This window comes from Otolemur garnettii, unplaced genomic scaffold (genome assembly GCF_000181295.1).
Source record: "Otolemur garnettii isolate 467f Iridium unplaced genomic scaffold, OtoGar3 scaffold00140, whole genome shotgun sequence".
In the NCBI taxonomy this organism is placed as follows: domain Eukaryota; kingdom Metazoa; phylum Chordata; class Mammalia; order Primates; family Galagidae; genus Otolemur; species Otolemur garnettii.
In genome coordinates this window covers 4451350-4468409 of record NW_003852535.1, presented here as the reverse complement: position 1 = coordinate 4468409, position 17060 = coordinate 4451350, and the positions used below count along the sequence as shown (strand labels likewise).

Here is a 17060-nt window from a genome sequence, read left to right as displayed (position 1 = left end):
GCCCCGCCAAGGGTTTAATTTTAAAAAGCAAATTTACATATGCTGTTTGGGGGGAAATACATTGATGATGTAAACTAAAGTTTAGAAGATTTGTCACTTTTGTGCCGATCTTGAACTCACATCACTGTGCACAGCTTAGGGTTCGATACAGATTTGCCAAGTGAGGTAAATTGACCCTCAGCAAGGAGCAGCTTTATGAATGAAATAGTTCTCCCCACAGTATTGGCATCTGAGGCTTGGAACAGGGAGAGGAGAGAGCCTGGTCCCCCAATTCTGGTTTGTACCCCACCACACACACACCCTGTTTCATTTCTACCCAAGAGAGTATCTGGCAGAGACATGGGTTTTCTGTGTCATAGCCAGTTCACAGGGAACTAGCCAATTCTGTACTATGGAAGTAGGCCTATCTGGCCTGGCAGAGATATTATTTTCTGCCATTAAATACATGCTTTTGTTTTCTTCTAGGAAACAGTTTTCTAGCTTTGATGCTTAGAGGTGTCTTAAGAGTAGAACTGATGAACTTGGGGCCTCTGATAAGGGAAGAGAAAGGCCTCCCATTGTCGGTGTGGCTTGGTATAGTGCCACTGGCCGGCTGTCCTGATAGATGTTCTGTGTCTCTAACAAAGAAAATCTAGTCCCACCAGCTGTGCTGGCAAGGAAACTTCTTTCCTCTCAGCATGGCAGTCAGCAAAACTTCTTCCCACATTTCCTTGCCCCAACATTTCTCAAATGCCGGGGCAGGGATGAGGCGAGAGGCTACAGAGATCTGGCTGTCCAGTTGCTGATAGTGTTTGGAAGACAGGGCCAGCGCCACAGTGTTCTCCTCTCCCACACTCATGGGAGGACAGGGCCAGTGTTTCCTGGGTTCCTGGTTGAACTGTGCCCCAGAGCCCACAAGGCCATGCTGACCTGGAGGGAATTCTGGTATTTTGACTGAGATGACAGTGGGTCCGATGGCACTTGTCTCATGCCAGGGCCACCCACCTGACCCTAGGCGGCCAGGCCTCAGAGTCTCGAGCCACCATCTCACCCTCCAGAGCAAGGTTGCCTGCCAAGGCTCTTATCTCCAGGCACAGCTAATCAAAGCCGTTCAGCCAGGTGGCTGCAAAGAGCTGCCCAGCACCAGGGGCTGTGGGTGACGAGCCTGGCAGGAAATCCCTTTTCCTGTTACACTTTCTGCCTTTTGGTCTTATTTATGACATCCAGGAGGATTTATTTTTGTTTTATGCAGCAACAGGTATTCACTTTACCACCTGGATATTCATTTCTTTTATGCCTAGGGAGTACTTCATATGTGTTGTAATTTTTTCAAGTTTCAAGTTTGAATATTTAACTGTTGCCCAGCGGTATTTGGGTGAGATAATTTTCTTTTCTTTTCTTTTTTGTTTTTGAGACAACAGTCTCACTCAGTTGCCCTGGGGTTGAGTGCGGTGGCATCATAGCTCACAGCAATTCCAAACTCTTGGGTTCAAGAGATCCTCTTGCCTCAACCTCCCTAGTGCTGGAACTACAGGCATCTGCCACAATGCCTGGCTTTTTTTTTTTTTAGAGATAGGGTCTCATGCTTGCTCAGTCTGGTCTCAACTCCTGAGCTCAAGCAACCCACCTGCCTTGGCCTCACAAAGTGCTAAGATTACAGGTGTGAGCCACCGTGCCCGGCCAGATGAGATGATTTTCTGCCTTCATATTTTTCCAGAGCCAACCAGTTTTCCCAGCACCACTGGCGGGGGTGTGTGGGGGGAGGTGGTGTCCTGTCACTCATCCTGTGTGCTGCAGTGAGCTCTCCCAAGCCTGGGTCAAGGTTGGGCTGTCTGTCCTCTCCCAGGCCAGCGTTTGGGAGTCACATTCATCTGTCCTTGGCACGTTACTCATTGTAAACTTGTCATGGATTGACCTTCCCCTTCTGAAACGAATTTACGTCACTTCATTCAGCCTTCCCTTTGTCCCCACTACCCAAGTTTCCTTTTTTTCTCTTGATAAGGTTTTATTCCTTTCTTGACAGTCTCATGGATGTTTCCCTTTTAAATTTAACCTATGTTTCATCTTTTTGTCGCCATGAATGGGGGTTGGGGTTTCTCTGTTGTTGGGGAAAGCCGTTGGTACTTGGCCAGGTATCTTATGTCTTTCCACTGTCCACTTAGGTCTCTTCATGATCTGAGTTGGGTTTTGGATGATTCTTTTCTGTTTCCCGGGTACATGATGATAACCTTGAAAATGATGAAAATTTAGACTCTTTCTAATGGCCCCTTTCTGCTCTTTCTGCTCTGGGTTTTACTACCCTGAGGGAGCTTTCAGACCTGGATTAAACAGCAGTGACAGCAGTGGCGGTCTTGCTTCACTCACCCTTTTTTTTGCTGTATTATTGAGGGGAACAGTGAAGCAGTTCCCTGTAGCACCGTAAATGGGTCCTCGGAAGCCAGAGTCTCTCCACCTCCCTGCCTGACATCCTCCTCCTCCTATCTGGAAAGCTGTCCTTAGCCTCTGCCTGTCTGCAGTGCACCCCACCCCACCCCTGCCTTCCTGCTTCAGGCAGATCTTCACGAACAGGCCAAAGTGACCATTCTCCCCTGGGAACACTCACGCCCTTCTCCCAGGGACCTTGGACTAGAACGTTGCCGTTCTGTCCAGGCTGCTAATGCTGCCTTGCTCATTTCTCTCAGTGTGCGAATTTGCAGGTTCCCAGAGGCAGAGACTGGGCTTTGTGACAGCAGCCCTTCCCCCAGCCCTGGACAGACAAGGAAGGCCCTTGTCATTCCTTAGACATTTTGTTCCAAAGCTGAAAAATCCCCTCCACATGGCCCTGGCACTCTGCCAGGCCCTCATCCAAGCCTGGCCTCGCAGTCCGTGGAGAAGGGGGTCAGCCGGGCCACCACGGCTGGCAGCACTCCCTCCCTCTGCCCTTGGCCAGCATCCCCAGCTATCAGCCTTGGCTTGGGAACGCTATGTCCCTGTTTAAGGCAAGCCCTGTGTGTGCCACCATCTCCTTCTCAGGATCTGGCCACAGCAAGCCACCCACACCTTTGCTTACTGCCCACCTGGTGAAAGTATTATTCGTTAACCCTCCATTGGCCCTGCCTGGGGGCTTATGTTGAGAGTGAGAGGGCTCCCCTGGCCAGGAGGAGACATGCAGGCCCGCGGCCCCCAGTTGGAAGGAAGCCAGCGTCTTGCTGCGTGAGTCTGTAGGCCCAGCTTTGTGATGAACACCGTGCACGTGCCGCTTAGCCCTCGCCTGACCTGTGAGGCAGGAGCTATTGTGGATGGAACAACTAAGGCCAAGGGAATCGAAAGAGCTCACTCAAGTTTATGGCTAGAAAAAGGTGGTTCCAGCATCGAAACCAAGACCTTCTGGCTCCAAGCTGCCCTGGGGACCCTGCCCAGGGCCACCACCTGGCCGGCACTTGGGAAAAGTGTTTGTTGGGTTGCTGCAGCTCTCTGATGAGGCACGAACCCGGGTGCTCATCCTCCTAGCTTAGCACCTTCTGATGTACCTCTCCCCAGCCCTTCCCTGCTCCCATGGCTTTGGTGCTGGCAAAGAACTGAGCATGTGAAAAATGAGAGCAGAGAGTTAGCCACAGAGCAGGGCTGGGCATCTCCAAAACACACAGTGGTACTTTTAGGTTTTGTAGAGATGTGCTGCGGTCAGCCAGGCCCTGGAGACCACCTAGCAGCCGCCCTGTCTGAGGCCACTGAGATGGCAACGGAGTGTGTCAGCGTGTTGCCACTCACACACACACACACACACACACACACGTATGATAGAGACTAACAGTTCAGTGCTTTTGTATCTGTTGATCCCTCACAACACTGTGAAGTACATATTATGCCTTCATTTTGCAGCAAGGAACTCAAAGCTCAAATAACAAATTGTTTCCATATCCCAAACCCCTGCATCCCCAAAGCTGGGAGCCCTCAGAGGCTCATTCTGAGGCCTGCCACTGCCTCGTGGCCAGGGTCCCCTTGGCTCCCAGGGGACAGTCTGGGACACAGTTAGAGCCAGCCGGGCTTACCTACTGGGGACAGCTGGGGAGCTATCATCTCTGTTCGCCTCCCCAAGGCCACCGTAAGCAATGAGAACAGTGTACAACATCAATGACCTTCCAGGTCCTCCCCCACCCCCACAGCAGTATGGCCAGCCTGCAGTTCCTCCATAGGAACCCTCTGGCCACTGCCCACCTACCTGGACTGCCCTTGGTGCTTATGCCCTGGGCAGAGCCAAAGCAAGCCCCAGAGGGGTGGCAAAGATGTGATGAGGAAGACTCTGGCCAGAGCTGGAGAAGCTGTGCACAGACTCTGGGCTCCCTAGAACCATGAGTCCCTGCAGGCGCACCAATGCTGAGCCCTCCAGGCCTTCTGTTCACTGGGAACTCATCAAAGGCTCCCTTAGAGGCCTCCCTAGCTCAGACCCCTCCCAGGCCGGCACGGCTCTGGCGGTAATGATAGTCCTCTTGCAGATGGTTGTGTTTTCTGGGAATGCCAAGCTCAGGAGGTGGCTCAGAATAAAGGGATGGTTTTTCGTGGTGCTTCTGCTGGGTGTGCTATGTCCATGCCCATTGTGTCAAGATGCAGGTCCTGGGGCCAGGCTGGACTTTGTTCCCACCCACAACCTCTGCCTTTTGGGAGTCCATGGGGAGTCCATGGGGCTCCCCAGTGATTTTTTCTCATCGTCTGTTTTTAGCTTCCAGGAATACCATGTAGTTTTGCCAATCACTTCTCTCTCTGGGTTTTCATCTAGACAATGGGGGCGTTGGTCTAGATGGCATCCAAGGTTCTCCCAGCTGTAACTCACCGTGATCTGACTACAATGAGTGGGACTGGACACTATCAGAGGGGGAAGCTCTAGCCTTTGGATGGGGGTGGGGCACGGGGGCAGTGCCCTGGCGGCAGCGCTTGGTATCTGTGCCCATGTTCCCAATCGCTGCTCTTACCAGCCAGTGATCTGAGGGCTGGACAAGGCTCAAGAAGCCAAGCCACCAGTCAGGGTCTTGGTGCTGTGAGCAGCAGAGTCAAGTCAAACTCTTCTGTTGGCTCCAAGCCCAGGTTCCCATATGGCCCCTGGCATTGCAAGCAAGGGGAGCTCATGTCATTCAGCAAGTGGTCTCTTTTGGTCTCAGTCCTTGAGGAGCAGGGTGGGCTGGTTGCTAGGGTCTGGACCTGGGACTGAAGGGGTCCAAGGATCCCCTGAGGCTATGGCTCCCATTCTGAGCAGCCTGGAGCAGTGAGGATGCCTAGGACCCTGCCAGGCTCTTAGAGCCTCTGGGCACCAGGCTGCTCAGGGTTCAGGCTCTGATGGGGAGAGAACTGGTGGCCTAAGTGGGACCTGAGATAGCCAGAGTCTATGCCATGGCCTCTTTCCTGCCAGCATCCTCAAGTGAAAGGATCTATCTGGGGAGTGGCAATGAGCCATTGGAAATTACAAGGAGGCAGATGCACCCAGCCTGATGACTGCTGACAATCCCAGGGCCTGGAGCTGGGATCTCCAGCTGCTATGGGCTCTGGGAGCCCCCATGGTGACCTAGGAGCTCCTTCTGGGTGCCTATGCCCGAGTGAGAGCTGTTCATTCAGTCAACAAACATTTATTTAGTGCTTGTCAAACCCAGTGCAGATCCAAATCCAGCTGGGTCCCTGTCTGTGGCCTTGGGAAGTAGCTTCATTCTGAGCCTCAGCTTCAGAGGTGGCAGTGCACGGCTTGCTGAGGATGGACACTGCTCAGCCCTACACTCAGCTAGGGCTGAGAAAGTGCCCGCCGCTGCCCACTAGGGCTGGGGAGCCCAGAGGGCCATATGGGCCCCAGCCTTGCTGGATCCAGGGTGTCGACTTATACGAAAGGCACCAAGGCCACCATCAGCAGGGAGAAGGGACAGGGCTGTGGAGGAGAGGAGCACGGGAAAAGGCTGGGTCTGGGGGCTGTAGGGCACTCATGCTCTCTCCTCTCTTCTCAGTACGGCAAGAAGAAGCTGAAATACCTGCCTTATAACCACCAGCACGAGTACTTCTTCCTGAGTGAGTGTTCCAAGCCCCAGGACCACTTCCTAGATCCTACCCTCCCCTTGCAGTGGCCTCTCCCCCTGCCCCCTCGCTACCCTTTTCTAACCCAGAAAGTAATACCAAACTGTCCAAAGTAGGGGGAACACAGCAGCCATCTTGTGGCTCCCGTGCTGCAGGCCAGGTGGGGACACAGCCTGGACAGTCCAGGATCGTTCATTCAGCGATCCCAGGGCCATCTGTGCACAGTCCTCGGGGGGTCTCTGGCTTAGCCCCTCCCCATCCCGCTCAGATGGGCCTCTGCTCTCTCTCCTTCAGTTGGGCCACCGCTGCTCATCCCCATGTATTTCCAGTATCAGATCCTCATGACCATGATCGTTCGCAAGGACTGGGTGGTGAGTTGGGGGCAGAGCTGGCTGAGCACTGGGGAGCAGGGTGGCAGAGCAAGTGGACCCAGGGGTCTTCATGGGGCCTGAGGGTTCCCAGGCATCTTCCCCCAAGTAGTTGCCTTGTCACTCTCAGGAAGGGACTCCCTCTCAGGCTACCAGCAGCCAGTCCTAAAGATCTCCACGTGTACCCTCCCACACACATGGGGGGAATCTGCTGGGTCAGCCACTACCTTTGCATAGCCACCTCACAAAGCTCCTGAAGGCAGCTTGCTGAGAGGCGCTGCCCCCCCCCCCGGCCCTGCCCTCCGCCCTCTGCAGCCCTGAGGCCTTGCGAACTGGATCACCCCACACTCTGGTTGGAGAAAGGGAGCAGCTGGGTGCTGGCTGAGGAGACGAGCGTATTAGTTTGCTACGACTGCGTAACACAGCACTCTGGCTGAGCGGCTCACAGTTCTGCAGGCTGAAGTGCGGAGTCAAGGTGTTAGCAGAGCTCTGAGGCAGGCTTTACTCCAGGCCTTTCTGGGGCTGGTAGGTGGCCGCCTCTCCTGGCCTCTCTTAGGTCATCTTCCCTCTACACAGGTCTGTGTCCATGTCCAAATTTCCCTTTCTTTATGGGCTATCAGTCGTATTGCTGTAAGGCCCAGCACAGTGCTCTCATCCTCACGAGTTACATCTGCAGTGACCCTCTTTCCAAATATGGTTAAGTTTTATGGTTTTAGGGGTTTGATTTCCAACATAGGAATTTGGGGGACATAGTTTAACAAAACAGCAGGCTGGCTCGGCGCCTATAGCTCAACCGGCTAAGGCGCCAGCCACGTACACCTAAGGTGGCGGGTTCGAATCCCCAGCCCGGACCCGCCAAACAACAATGACAGCTGCAACCAAAAAATGGCCGGGCGTTGTGGCGGGCGCCTGTGGTCCCAGCTACTTGGGAGGTGGAGGCAGGAGACTCGCTTGAGCCCAGGAGTTGGAGGTTGCTGTGAGCTGTAATGCCACGGCACTCTACCCAGGGGGACAGCTTGAGGCTATGTCTCAAAAAAAAAAAACAACAAAACAGCAGGCTTAGAGGAGTCTTTTGAATATGTTTCCAGAGAGAGAAAGGGGCTTTGGACCTACAGGGGCTTTCCAGCCTGGGGCACAAGGCCAGGCCTTGGATTTAAGTATTATGAAATTTGAGCCTTGACTAAGGTGGCACCACATGGCGGGGCGGCCTCCTGATGCCATGTTCTGTACTCTCCCCACCATGCCCCAGCCACCTATCAGGCTTTCAGAGAACAATACCTGATATTTGTAGAGCACTTTAGGGCTTCAAAGTCCTTTATCTTACATTCTCTCAAAATTACAGAGCTGTGAGGCTGTGTCTGGCGATTCCGAGGAGAGGACGGACCATGGTGTGGTGGGGGTGTTGGGGAAGGGGTGGGACCCCGGAAGCCTCTGCAGGCCTGTCCTGGGAGAATCTGTACTTACCTCTAGGACATGCTGTTTTCTCAAAAGCGAGCATTTCATCGGTATTGACCATGTTCTAGGAACAGGCTAGAACTGCACCCACATTGTGTCGCTAACCCTGTTGTTCTGACCAGCTAGGTAAGGGTGGAGGGACAAGGAGATGACCCAGAGTTTCTGGATCATCTCAGCGGCTGGGATTCGAGTGTGGATCTCCTCCCCTGCCAAGACTGCTGTTTCCACCAAGCTTGCCTGGAGTCACAGATGGAAAGGGACCTGAGCCCTTCTGGGCTGGTTGAGGGGACACTGCTGGGGTCATTTTAATCAGCTCTTATGACAGATGACCCTTGATAGAAATATATAATTTTTTCTTTTTACTGTGCTTGTTCCCTAGGAACAAAGCATTAAACAGGAAACTATGTTGTGTCCCTCAAAGGGATGGGATGGCAAAGGCAGGGAAATCTGATGAGCCCTTGAGACTTCCCGGGGCCTGGGTGTGGCTGTGACCTGGGGTGTTGGTTCTCACAGGGCAGTTCTGTTGGCCATTTGGCAATATCTGGTGATGTATTTGATTGTCACAACTTGGGGGTGTGAGGATGTTACTGGCATCTAGTGGGCTTCTAGCCAGGGTGGTGCTCCACATCCCACCAAGTGCTACAAGGAAGCATCAGCAAGAAGTGCCAACAGGCTGGAGGTGGGGGAACCCTGACCTAGGGTAAAGAGGGTGATGAATCCTAAGGGTTTTGCAGGCTTCTGATGGGAGGTTTTCGCTGTTCTGGTGAGGTTCCCCAGGGCCACATCCTGGGCTGTGCCGTATATGACAGCACTGACTACTCCATCTTGCAGTTCTTCCTGAACGTAGTTCTGGAATCCAAATAGGTCCCTCGTTGGCCCTGTGGGTCCTGGTTTAGTCCTCCGTGGTTTTGTGTCTGATCTACCAGAAGACCCTCCTAGTCCTCCCATCTTTAGTTGGTGGGAGTCTCTTAAGACACAAATGTGACCATGTCCTGTTGTTTGGAGTAAGACAGGGGGCAGTGCCCTTTGCCTGCTTTAACCTCTCCTCACCCCCCTCCCCCAGCAACTGTGCTGAGCCTATGGCATATACATCTGCATATAATACAGCAGGATGAACACTCCTGGCCAAGGAAACAAGTGGTGCAAAGGCCCTGGGGCAGTAGTTAGCCGGGTTAGATGTCCAAGGAGAAAGAAGTTCCTGGCCTTGCAGGATCCATGGGCAACTCTGGGTGAGACGAGGGCTTAGGAGAGGAGATGGGGTCTGCTTGGAGGGATGGTCACTCTGGTTGCCATGGATCATGAGGACAAGCAGGAGACTAAGGAGGAGTTGCTGCCAAGTCTAGCTGAGACAGAGAACTTGGGTGGCAGAGAGGAAGAGGAGAGAGGTGGGTAGTGGAGGGTGGGGAGCAGCAGTGCCTTACCAGGACAGGAGAGATGTCCAAGCCCAGTCACTGTCACCGCCCCGGTGAGGGGCGTAGGGAAGAACAGGGCATGAGGAGAAGCTAGTAGCACCTGAGGCTGCCACAAGGGGCTTATGGTGGGGACAGTGGTGCCTGCTGGCCTTTGTCCCTCTGGCTGTCATGCTGGAGTGAGAGGCTGGGAGGCGTTCAGTTGCTGAGCGGCAGGATAGGGCTGGAGGGCAGGTAGAGGGGAGAGTAGGAGACGCACCTTGAGAATCCTCCAGCCCCATGCAAGGGCTGCTGACCTCTGTCCCCTGCCCTGTGGCTGCTCCCCCACCCCAGCCAACCATGTTGCCCTCCCTTTTTCTCTGAAACAGCAGAGCATAGTTCACTTCCTGCTGCTGAGACACTTGGTATTTCCCTAGAAACAAGGGCAGTCATGCCAGCCCCAAGCAGATGGGCAGCTGCTGCCCATTGTGTCCCAGTGGGCTGCTGCCCAACTTCCTGGAAGCCTGTTGGGGTTTCTTTTGGACACATTTATGCAGCAGCAAGTATGAGGTGTGTGCACATCTGGAGCAGCTGGGGCCAGGGTGGGGAGGGCAGGCCACACCTTATCTTGTCTCTCCCGCAGGACCTGGCCTGGGCCATCAGCTACTACACCCGTTTCTTCGTCACCTACATCCCTTTCTATGGCGTCCTGGGAGCCCTCCTCTTCCTCAACTTCATCAGGTGCCTGAGCATAGCTGGTTGACCCCGGGCCCTCCGAGACCACCAGCATTGATGAGGGCTGTGGTGTGAGCCCTGTGAGGAAAGGCCTAGACATCCCCTCATGGCCCTGGGACCTCCTGTCCTGGCACCTCGGCTGTGGCTGCCCTGGGCTGGTTGGGAGAGTGGAGATCTCTGGAGGCTCCTTGCTCAGCTGAGCTCCCTTGCAGGTTCCTGGAGAGCCACTGGTTTGTGTGGGTCACGCAGATGAATCACATCGTCATGGAGATTGACCGCGAGTCCTACCGTGACTGGTTTAGCAGCCAGGTGAGGGACGGCAGAGATGGTCACCAGAGCCCTGTGCATCCTGGACCCAGACCCTGTTGGGCTTCCCTGGGGCTGCTTGTGTCCTGCTGGTAGCTTCAGGGCTAAGCAAGAAAGGAATCCAATGTAGGGACGGGTGGGGAAGTCTGGGATGATCAATGCTTCAGGCAGTATGGGTGACACAGAGGGGTGAACTGGAGACCCAGGGTAAGGGTGGACTCCGTGGGAATGAGGCCAGGCCCTCTAGTCTTCCTTCACTCGTGGCCACTTGTGCCCCTCCCCTGCAGCTGGCAGCCACCTGCAACGTGGAGCAGTCCTTCTTCAACGACTGGTTCAGCGGCCACCTCAACTTCCAGATTGAGCACCAGTGAGTATGGGCTTGGGTGGGGCTGGGGGAGATGAGGATACCCCTGGGGGAGGGAAGTGGCCACCAGCCCCATCTGGGCAAAGCACAGCTTGAGGGGGCTAATTCTCTGTCCCCCCCATCAAGGCCCAGTCCTGCAGTGTGGCTCCTCAGTCCCCACCCAGGTCAGGAGGGAGCTCCTTCGTGCAGGCTCCCCTAGGTAGATCTGTGCCCTGGCCCTGTGCCATGAGGTCACACCCTTCTCCACCTGTGGGCACATAGGGTCTGCAAGGCATCTCATAATCCTGAGAGGTTAGCAGGGCAGGGTTATTGATCTCACTTCATTGACAAGGAAACTTAGGCCCAGCTAGATAGCTCACCCAGAACAAAGGTGGCCAGGCACTGCTCTTGCTGCCCTGTCCTCTCTCACCTCTTGTCACTGTTCCTTTTCTTCTCAGTCCCTACTTCTTCCATTTCCTTTAATTTTTTTTATTTTTTGAGACAAGGTCTCACTCTGTTGCCCAGGCGAGACTTCAGCAAGGGGTCCTCCCACCTCGGCCTCCTGAGTAGCTGGGACTGAAGGCACACACCACAGCACTCAGCTAATTTTTAAATTTCTTTTGGAGACAGGGTCTCTATAGGCTGGTCTTGAACTCCTGGCTTTAAGCAATCCTCTTATCTCAGCCTCCCAAAATGCTGGGGTTAGAGCCACTGATCCCAGCCTCATTTCCTTTTCTGAAAAACATGACATTTTGTCTGGCCAGCTGTACCACTCAACTAGCCCTGTGCATGCCCAGGAAAAGCTGCAAGCAAGCCAGGTCCTGGCCTGGGCCTGGGCCTGGGAGGAGATGGGGGTGGCCTGGCCTGGAGCAGTCTCACACTCTGCCCACCCTGTGCTTTCCCAGCCTCTTCCCCACCATGCCCCGGCACAACTTCCACAAGGTGGCCCCGCTGGTGAAGTCTCTGTGTGCCAAGCATGGCATTGAGTACCAGGAGAAGCCACTGCTGAGGGCTCTGCAGGACATCGTCAGGTAGGGACAGGGGTCTCCAGGTACTGGCCTGTGAGGGCCCAGGGTTCAGGGAGGGTATAGTGGGGGCGGAGAAGACACAGCTGGGGATTACTTGTGGAGACTGGCAACCACATGAGGGGACAGGTGCTCCTGGCAACCCCCTCGCCAGCAAACCCCCCTCCTCCTAAGCCTATTATCAGTGATGCCCAGCTTCTCCCCTGGCCAGAAGAGGATCTGCTCTTTCTTTTTCTGCAAAGGGTCCCCAGGGACTCTGAACTAGCAACCCATCAGACCACAGTGGCAGCAGCAAGACCTGGCTGAGAGCTGTGAGGGAATACCTACCGCCTCTATCACAGCTTCCCCAGCCCTCCCACTCCCTAGGATGCCCTGACACCCCCAACCTGGTCCCTCCCACTCCCTAGGATGCCCTGACACCCCCAACATTCCTCTTTCTCTGCAGGTCCCTGAAGAAGTCTGGGCAGCTCTGGCTGGATGCCTACCTCCACAAATGAAGCCCTCGGCACACCCACAGGGGTGATGGCCACAAGGAAGGGTGGGCTTTTGTTCCATGGGGTGTCCGTGAGGCTGTAGTATGCCCCACTCGTGGACCCCATGTTTGGTCTTTCTCCTCTCCTTCTTCCCTTCACTTCCCCCCAGACTCTGTCCTCATGGGCCTGTCCTGTCAGCCTGGCACTCTCTCTTGGGCCTCACAGTCCTTTCTTCCCAGGAATAGACAGGGGTCACCATGGGAGGTGGCGCCATCCCTGCCTCCAACCTCTGACCCTAAAGATCAGAGGAGACCAGAGTCTGTGAGTCTGGCCTGTGGCTCCTCTCCTTGTAGCCTGGGCCTCACACTCTTCCCATCTGTACCCCAGATACTCTTTGGATCCATGGTGCAGGGTCTCAGGGTCCTAGGTGGCAAGTCTCCCCACCTCTCTGGGCCTGGCTCTGTTCTCCCCCAACAAACATCTTTGGTCTTCCCCTCTTGTAGGGAGGCTTGACGGCTGGGACCAGTGCCTGGGGCCTCCCTTCAGATGTCCAGGGCCCCAGGTCTGCAACACAGCCAGCTCAGACTTTGGGATCCAAGGAAATGTTCTCGGGTATCCCACCACTGGAGCTCGCTGGCCCTGGGCTTATGCGGGGCTTGGTCCACCACCTTCCCAACTTGAGCCTGTGACCTTGGCCCTAAAGGAATAGTCCCTGGTGTGGGCTTAGCAGAAGTGATGGCCAGGTTAGGAGTAGGGGCCACTAGCCCTGTCCAGATGTTTGTCTTAGTTGAGAGGCCCAAGATTCAGGAGCAATCAGACCCTTTCCCAAATGCACCATCACCTGTCAACCAATTCCTGGCTACTTGACCCACGAGGACCTGGGCCCTGCAGGCTGCACAAGGGCACTGAAGCTGGAGGTTTCAGCCCCTGCCTGAGTCAGAGCTGCCAAGGGGTAGGTGGGGGACAGCTCTCTCCTGTCTATACTCTTAACCTGTTCTTAACCTTTTGCCCCAGGGTGCACTCTGACAGGAGCAGGTGGCAGGGCTGGGCCTGTGACAATCGGCCTTTTACCACATGGCCTTGCTAGCTTCTCCCTCACTCAGTGGGCTGAGCCAGGCTCGCTCACCACAGCCAGGTGGCCCCCTCAGTCAAGGCCTCTAGGCAGGAGGCAAACCTGGAAGGAGGCTCAGGAGGAGGCAGCCCTGGGCAGCCAGGGGATGGGGAACCTCCTGAGGGCTGAGTTGGAGTTGAGAAGAGCAGGTGGGGAGTGGAGTTGGGGGCAGCTGAAGGGCTGGGTAAGTGGGAGGGAGGGGATGTCTGGCCACTAGGAGGGATCCTGAGCTGCTGCATTCAAAATCTAACCCACTAACTAATGTTTAGATTCAGGGGTTGGGTAGGGCATAAATGACTCAGAGAGGGGACCAGCATCTAGTGTTGACAGGCCTCCAGGTTGCCATGGCAGCAAGGCTCACCTGGACCCCCACTAGCTACCGTGTGGCAGAACGAATCCATAGGGAACTGATCTTAATTTTTATCATGTTGTTTCCCCACCCCTACATTTTTGGAAATAAAAGAAGTAATTTTATTCTCACTTCCTTTTGCTTCCTGCATGTTAATGCTAGGCCATGGAATGGGGGTGCTTCCCAGCGGGCCCAGGAGGGGGCCCACACTTGTATCCCTCTGTCCCCTCCCTCACTGTGGTCCTCCTATGCTGTCTCCCTGCAGCCTCTGGGCTGGGAACTTGGGGCAAATAATCCTAAACATTGGCCTGCCTTCCTCCTCCTGGGGACCCTTAGCAGCTGACCCTCACCCAATCCCAAAACACTAGAGCCTTCTGGAGGGTGGCATGGGGAGAACTGCAGAGGCCACCTTCCTAACACCCTCCCTCCCCATGTGTCTTCTCATCACCACAGTGTAGCCTTCCTTGGCCCCACTTTCCTCAGAGTGCTGGGGCAGACAATCCCAGGCATCCCTCTAAGAGGCTGAGGAAGGTCCTGGACACCAATGTTTCCATCTGTGGCTCCTGTACCCCTGCAGTGATTCATTCAGAAGCCATATCATCCCAGCCCAGATCATCAGCTCACAGGCAACAGCATGGAGCCTGCGTTCTAGGTCTGCCCAGATCCCTGGACGAATCTGAAGGAGCATGCCAAAGCACTATACAGTCTGACCCACTGGCTTCCCTGGGTCAGGGCAAGGTGTGCTAGGGATGAGCTGAGAGAGACGGGACAGCCTATGCCTCAGGGGCTCCCCCAGGCCCACCATTATCCTAGCAGGGTTGGGGAGGGCTCCAGAGTAGCTCTTCACTGCCCCTCCTGTTGCCCAAGCCCAGGGTTGCCTGACTGCAGTCTCTCCACGTAGGTACAGCTAGCAGATTGGAATTGCAGGGGAAGCCCCAATCAGGTCATAGACATCCTTGCTGGTTCACCAAGTGGCCCTGGGGCAGTCCTTTGCACTTTCCAGCCCTCTGGGCCAATTTCCCCATTGTATAGTGAAGGGACAAGGCCACAGGGGCCCCAAAGATGCCATTGTTTCTTGATACCAGTGTGCCCTGGGCTTTGCCCTCCTGGTGGGCCCTCTGGAGCCCCTAGAGGCTGCAAGACCGTGGAGAACATGCCTTTCACCCATATCTGTGCCTGTCTTCCACTTGTCACCCAGGCTGCACCTGGCACCCCAACTCCCAGGATGGTACAGAACAGGATGGAGACCAGCCCAAGCCCCGACCCCACCAGCCGGAAATCCTGAATATGTTGCCCAGGGCAGGAGAGAGGGATGAACAGCACAGAGGCCAGGCAGATGATGCACTATGAGGGCTCGATGGGCACTTGGATCTTCTCTGTGACTTCTTCCCCAGGCCCCCGCCTTGCCCTTGAGCCCTACCCTTGGATCAGGAAGCTGGAAACACCAAATCTGTCCTCTCCCAGTTGCCTCCTCTTGTCCCAATATTCTCCTGAGGCTCTTGCCCAACACCCTCAGAATGGTGGGCTTCTCACCCCTACCTCCTGCCAAAGTCCTAACACCCTAACATTCAAGGCCCTGAGGATCAACCCTGACACCTCCATCAAAGGAGATAAGGCTGAAACCAGAGAGGGGAGAAGACTGGCCTAAGGCCGCACAGCAGCTGAATCAGGACAGGCAGTAGGCTTCCTGCCCTGCACCTAGCAGGCCCTGGGCACCTCTCTTCCTCCTGCACAGAAAGAGCTGGCTCCCCTACCGAGGCACCCAGTGCTCCTCATGTCAAATGCCAGACTGCTCCTGGGCATAGGGTGGAGGCAGTAGAGGGCCTAGTCCCTATGGAGGAGATAAGAGCAAACACATAGCAGTGGGCCACCAAGATAAAAGGTGGTGGGGGCAGGTACAGGGTCAGCTAAGTGAGATGTGTGTGAGGCTGTAGCTTGTGGGGGCCATTGGACACTAAGAAGTTCTCAGCTCCCTTTGGAAGGGGGAGGGAGGCCTTTTGCAAAGTGGACCAGGACAGAGGTGACTGCCATTGGGAGTGTAACACAGCCCCTTGGGTCCATAAAGACTCTTCTACTTGACCCTGCTGCACTGTCCCCAATGATGTGTGCTCCTTTGGACAGGATGCAGCCACTCGAAGAGCCCATTTTAATGTCTGAGAGGGAAAGAGCATCCCCTGGCCTAGAAATAGGCCAGAGGGGACAACTTGCCCTGGGCCCCAAGCTCCAGTACTCTCTTACCTGGCTTCTCCTTCCCTAACTATTCTGGCTTCACACAAAGAACAAGTGGCCACCCAGTGTGCTAGGATACCATGATCATGTCCCTATTGTCCCCTGCTATTATAAACTTCTCTTTGGGCTTTGAGGACATTTAGGTTTTTCTTCTAAACCATCAGATTCAAAAACAAGTATCCAAGAGGAACTGGGAACTTGGAGAGTTGCTCCAGGACAGTGTGGGGGAGGCATGTGTGGGACAGCCAGGATTCACCACCTATTCCTGTGAATGCCCATTTCCCACATCTGCCTGGGTCAGGGGACCCTGAGTAAGTGTTGGTAAATTAGAACAAATGAACACACAGTCATGGCTTCCCGCAGTAGTTATGCTTTTCTTCTCTGCCCAGGACTCTCCTGAAGATGATAAAAAGGTACATAGGGGTTCCCAGGGGTGCCACCACAGCCTTTCCCTCTCTTCTTTTATAAACCTGGCCCATGTTCCCTAAGTCTCTCCTCTATGAATGAATGAGAGACCTACAGAGCGGGAGCTCAACTCAGGAGAGGGAGGAGATCTGCTTCCAATAGTCAGTGGGAGTATGGGGGACATTGAGATAAGAGCAAAGATGACCAGCCAGTAACATTCCAGGCAACAGGAGACACTCCAGAATGGCTACTGAGGGCGTGGCCTTCACAAGGCCCTCTAAGCAAGCTACTCGACCACCGCCAGGGGCAGCATGGAGCACCGCCCGCCCCACAGTAGTGCAGAGCGCAAGGGCGCCCCTGGGTGGTGTTGCAGTCTCAGTGGTCCCGAGGGAGAGCCTTGCCTGGCAGGGGATGGAGGGAATGCCTTCCTTAGCCCTCCTGGGACTGGAGTGCTACTATAGTGCCAGGAGTAAGCAGGATGTGGCCAGGTGGTGACAGGAAGGGGGACTCCCTACAGGGTGAACACCCTGTGCAGAGATACTAAGGATCTGAAAATGCCCTGAACTTGAGAAATGTTCATTTGAGTAAGTGATGACCCCAGGGCTCTGGACCATGTGTATAAAATTTGTGAATAAACTTGTGAGCCGCCTGCTGGGCCCTTTGCCAAAAGCTTTCCATGTATCATTCCTTCCATGTTCCATCTCCCCTAGGTGGCTTGGGGTGAGGTGGCTAGTGCTCAGAGAGGTTGAGTAACTTCCCTTTGGTCACAATCTAACTGTCCCCATTGTCAGATGAGGTGCCCGGGGCCTGGTAATGAGCAGTGCCCTGTCCAAGGACATTGGCCAGTCAGGGCAAGTCCCCAGACTC

General features: G+C 54.8%; 1 protein-coding gene across 2 annotated transcripts in view; it reads left to right on the top strand.

Annotated features, from left to right (window-relative positions):
• Positions 1-13690, top strand: part of FADS2 (fatty acid desaturase 2) — a 35794-nt gene extending 22104 nt beyond the window's left edge. The window contains exons 6-12 of one of the 2 annotated variants that reach the window (XM_003798736.3): positions 5940-6000; positions 6301-6377; positions 9861-9958; positions 10165-10261; positions 10546-10625; positions 11507-11632; positions 12072-13690. In XM_003798736.3, coding sequence (XP_003798784.1) covers positions 5940-6000; positions 6301-6377; positions 9861-9958; positions 10165-10261; positions 10546-10625; positions 11507-11632; positions 12072-12123 — 591 coding nt within the window. In that variant the 3' untranslated portion in view covers positions 12124-13690. The remainder of the gene's footprint in view (positions 1-5939; positions 6001-6300; positions 6378-9860; positions 9959-10164; positions 10262-10545; positions 10626-11506; positions 11633-12071) is intronic. The other variant, XM_023518503.1, reaches the window with a different exon arrangement.
• Positions 13691-17060: the final 3370 nt, after the last annotated feature.